Here is a 5000-nt window from a genome sequence, read left to right as displayed (position 1 = left end):
GCTCTGCTCCGCTCTGCTCCACTCTGCTCCACTCTGCTCCGCTCTGCTCCACTCTGCTCCACTCTGCTCTGCTCCACGCTCTACTCTGCTCCACTCTGCTCTGCTCTGCTCCACGCTCTACTCTGCTCCACTCTGCTCTGCTCCACGCTCTACTCTGCTCCACTCTGCTCTGCTCCACGCTCTACTCTGCTCCACTCTGCTCTGCTCCACGCTCTACTCTGCTCCACTCTGCTCTGCTCTGCTCCACGCTCTACTCTGCTCCACTCTGCTCCATGCTCTGCTCTGCTCCACTCTGCTCTGCTCCACGCTCTGCTCTGCACTGCTCTGCGCTCTACTCTGCTCTGTTCTGCTCCACGCTCCACTCTGCTCTGCTCTGCTCCGCTCTGCTCCACGCTCTGCTCTGCTCCACTCTGCTCCGTGCTCCACTCTACTCTGCTCCACGCTCTGCTCTGCTCCACTCTGCTCCGTGCTCCGCTCCGCTCTGCTCCACGCTCTGCTCTGCTCCACTCTGCTCCGTGCTCCACTCTACTCTGCTCCACGCTCTGCTCCGCTCTGCTCCACTCTGCTCCGTGCTCCACTCTACTCTGCTCCACGCTCTGCTCTGCTCTACTCCACTCTGCTCTGCTCCGTGCTCTGCTCCGTGCTCTGCTCCGCTCCACGCTCCACTCTACTCTGCTCCACTCTGCTCTGCTCTGCTCCACGCTCTACTCTGCTCCACTCTGCTCTGCTCCACGCTCTACTCTGCTCCACTCTGCTCTGCTCCACGCTCTACTCTGCTCCACTCTGCTCCGCTCTGCTCCACGCTCTACTCTGCTCCACTCTGCTCCACGCTCTGCTCTGCTCCACTCTGCTCTGCTCCACGCTCTGCTCTGCACTGCTCTGCGCTCTACTCTGCTCTGTTCTGCTCCACGCTCCACTCTGCTCTGCTCTGCTCCGCTCTGCTCCACGCTCTGCTCTGCTCCACTCTGCTCCGTGCTCCACTCTACTCTGCTCCACGCTCTGCTCTGCTCCACTCTGCTCCGTGCTCCGCTCCGCTCTGCTCCACGCTCTGCTCTGCTCCACTCTGCTCCGTGCTCCACTCTACTCTGCTCCACGCTCTGCTCTGCTCTACTCCACTCTGCTCTGCTCCGTGCTCTGCTCCGTGCTCTGCTCCGCTCCACGCTCCACTCTACTCTGCTCCACGCTCTGCTCTGCTCTACTCCACTATGCTCTGCTCTGCTATGCTCTGCTCTGCCTCACGCTCTGCTCTGCTCCGCTCTGCTCCACGCTCTGCTCCACGCTCTGCTCCACGCTCTGCTCCACGCTCTGCTCTGCTCTGCTCCGCTCTGCTCCACTATGCTCTGCTCTGCTCCACTCCACTATGCTCTGCTCTGTGCTCCACTATGCTCTGCTCCGTGCTCGGCTCTGCTCGGCTCTGCTCTGCTCTGCTCTGCTCTGCTCCACTCTGCTCTGCTCTGCTCCACTCTGCTCTGCTCCGCTCCACTCTGCTCTGCTCCACTCTGCTCTGCTCCACTATGCTCTGCTCCACTATGCTCTGCTCCGCTCCACTCTGCTCTGCTCCACTATGCTCTGCTCCGCTCCACTCTGCTCTGCTCCACTCTGCTCTGCTCTGCTCTGCTCCACTCTGCTCCACTATGCTCTGCTCCACTATGCTCTGCTCCACTATGCTCTGCTCCACTCTGCTCTGCTCCGCTCTGCTCTGCTCCACTCTGCTCTGCTCCACTATGCTCTGCTCCACTATGCTCTGCTCCACTATGCTCTGTTCAAACACACACTCACTCTGACCTCCATGTTTAATCTGCAGAGCCTGAAGTCTGACGAAGAGGCAGGAAGTCACAAGAGCATCCCGCCAGACTTTCAGAGTAAAGGTACGCTACAGTCACACCTGCACCATCAATAATCAATACACATCCACATTGATTACAGCTGATGAGTTCAGGGACCACAGGATCTTTGACCGCCAGACTCTCACCCTAACCCTAAACTGACAATATTCAATCTGCTTTATTCACTTTTTAATTTCAACCTTCATCTTGTTCATGACGTCATCTCTGAAAATGTGTTTAAACTTTGAGCTGCAGGAGGTCAGCAGGAGGAGGAGGAGCAGGGTGGAAGAGGAGGAGCAGCAGGAGGAAGAGGAGGAGGAGCAGCAGGAGGAGCAAGAGGAGGGGCAGCAGGAGGAGCCTTCGACCCCGGCCTGCAGGAGCTGGACGTGCTGGACAACAGAGTCAGCCTCAGAGACTTCCAGAAAGTTCTGTGTGGCTCCGCCCCCGTCTCCTGCTCCACCCCTGTTAGAGGCGCCGACCTGCAGAGGGCGCCATCGCACACGCTCAGACACTCCGAACTGCAGAGGGCGCCATCGCACACGTTCAGACACTCCGACCTGCAGAGGGCGCCATCGCACACGCTCAGACACTCCGACCTGCAGAGGGCGCCATCGCACACGCTCAGACACTCCGACCTGCAGAGGGCGCCACCGCACACGCTCAGACACTCCGACCTGCAGAGGGCGCCATCGCACACGCTCAGACACTCCGACCTGCAGAGGGCGCCACACATGGTGATTATACTGCAGACAGCAATGGGGGGGGAGTTTGTGGTTGTACTGTGAGTTGTGTCGAAGCTGCTGCTGTTCATCATGTGGATGACTGATAACGTTTATGTGCTGCAGAGCTGCTGAAACACAGAGGGTTAGGGTTAGTCACAGACAAACATGTTGAAGCTTCATTTCTGATTTAATAGAGAACAGTTCTGAGTGAAGGAGTCTCATCTGTCTGAGTTCACCTGAACGCATCTTGAGCCTCTGCATCAGCTGATACTCATCTGTACAATCAGGTGGGCGGAGTTCAGTCAGGGGACTGCAGGTGAACAGGTGACTACAGGTGAACAGGTGACTGCAGGTGAACAGGTGACTACAGGTGAACAGGTGACTACAGGTGAACAGGTGACTGCAGGTGAACAGGTGACTACAGGTGACTGCAGGTGAACAGGTGACTGCAGGTGAACAGGTGACTGCAGGTGAACAGGCGACAGCAGGTGAACAGGTGACTGCAGGTGAACAGGTGACTGCAGGTGAACAGGTGACTGCAGGTGACTACAGGTGACTACAGGTGACTGCAGGTGAACAGGTGACTGCAGGTGAACAGGTGACTGCAGGTGAACAGGTGACTGCAGGTAGAATTCATCATGAGCTTCACATCAGGTCTGATGTCAGGCTGTGGTTTGTTAACGTGGGTGAAGACAGAGAGGACGAGCTACTGCTACACACAGGTGATCTACTACACACAGGTGATCTACTACACACAGGTGATCTACTGCTACACACAGGTGATCTACTGCTACACACAGGTGATCTACTACACACAGGTGATCTACTGCTACACACAGGTGATCTACTACACACAGGTGATCTACTACTACACACAGGTGATCTACTGCTACACACAGGTGATCTACTGCACACAGGTGATCTACTGCTACACACAGGTGATCTACTACACACAGGTGATCTACTACTACACACAGGTGATCTACTACTACACACAGGTGATCTACTACACACAGGTGATCTACTGCTACACACAGGTGATCTACTGCTACACAGGTGATCTACTACACACAGGTGATCTACTACACACAGGTGATCTACTGCTACACACAGGTGATCTACTACTACACACAGGTGATCTACTGCTACATGTTAGCTGTAGCAGACTGTGGTCAGATCATGTGATGGGGGGTGGAGGTCTAACCCTGTGATGGGGGGGGGGGGGGGGGGGGTGGAGGTCTAACTCTGAGTCCCGGCGGCTCTGAGCAGCTGATCCAGATTAAATGTTGCAACAACACGTTTGTGAGAGACCTGAGTCTTACTCTCTCTGGTCTCTGATGTGGACTCTCTCTGGTCTCTGATGTGGACTCTCTCTGGTCTCTGATGTGGACTCTCTCTGGTCTCTGATGTGGACTCTCTCTGGTCTCTGATGTGGACTCTCTCTGGTCTCTGATGTGGACTCTCTCTGGTCTCTGATGCGGTCTCTCTCTGGTCCCTGATGCAGGCCCGGGTGGTGTTGGAGGAGCGCTCGGTACGCTCCACCTCTCCCTCCCTGCTGACGGCCACCGTGGGTCAGAAGGTTCTCAGCCGGCTGGACGACGGGTCGGGATGTACGAGTCCCGACAGAGTCATCGGCCTCTGGACCGAGGAGGGGATCCGCAACAGCCGGGACATCCTGCAGGTGAGTCTGGACCTGGACCTGGACCATCAGCTGATTAAGTTTTGAATCAATACACTGCAGATCATGTCTGATGTTACAAAACCAAAAAAGCCTTGTTATGACTCAAATACGTCGTGACAATCTGAGAAACAGACCCAGGGTATGTATAGGAGATGCCTTTGCAGGATCACGTCCAACAACTGGCAACCCGCGTGAAGTAGACTCTGGCAGGGAGGGGACTGTTGGTGTGTCTGACTGTTGGTGTGTCTGACTGTTGGTGTGTCTGACTGTTGGTGTGTCTGACTGTTGATATGTCTAACTGTTGGTGTGTCTGACTGTTGGTGTGTCTGACTGTTGGTGTGTCTGACTGTTGATATGTCTAACTGTTGGTGTGTCTGACTGTTGGTGTGTCTGACTGTTGGTGTGTCTGACTGTTGGTGTGTCTGACTGTTGATATGTCTAACTGTTGGTGTGTCTGACTGTTGGTGTGTCTGACTGTTGATGTGTCCGACTGTTGATGTGTCCGACTGTTGATGTGTCTGACTGTTGTCCGACTGTTGGTGTGACTGTTGATGTGTCTGACTGTTGGTGTGACTGTTGATGTGTCTGACTGTTGGTGTGTCCGACTGTTGATGTGTCCGACTGTTGATGTGTCTGACTGTTGTCCGACTGTTGGTGTGACTGTTGGTGTGTCCGACTGTTGGTGTGACTGTTGATGTGTCTGACTGTTGGTGTGTCCGACTGTTGATGTGTCCGACTGTTGATGTGTCTGACTGTTGTCCGACTGTTGGT

At 55.2% G+C, this 5000-nt stretch overlaps 1 protein-coding gene across 1 annotated transcript in view; it reads left to right on the top strand.

Moving 5' to 3' along the window:
• Nucleotides 1-5000, top strand: part of ninl (ninein-like) — a 34113-nt gene that overhangs the window by 6452 nt on the left and 22661 nt on the right. The window contains exons 5-7 of the mRNA XM_053333639.1: nucleotides 1805-1868; nucleotides 2076-2560; nucleotides 4053-4229. Coding sequence (XP_053189614.1) covers nucleotides 1805-1868; nucleotides 2076-2560; nucleotides 4053-4229 — 726 coding nt within the window. The remainder of the gene's footprint in view (nucleotides 1-1804; nucleotides 1869-2075; nucleotides 2561-4052; nucleotides 4230-5000) is intronic.

This window comes from Scomber japonicus, chromosome 14, assembly GCF_027409825.1.
Source record: "Scomber japonicus isolate fScoJap1 chromosome 14, fScoJap1.pri, whole genome shotgun sequence".
Classification (NCBI taxonomy): domain Eukaryota; kingdom Metazoa; phylum Chordata; class Actinopteri; order Scombriformes; family Scombridae; genus Scomber; species Scomber japonicus.
The sequence above is the reverse complement of the archived record's forward strand: the minus strand, read 5'-3'. Positions and strand labels throughout refer to the sequence as shown.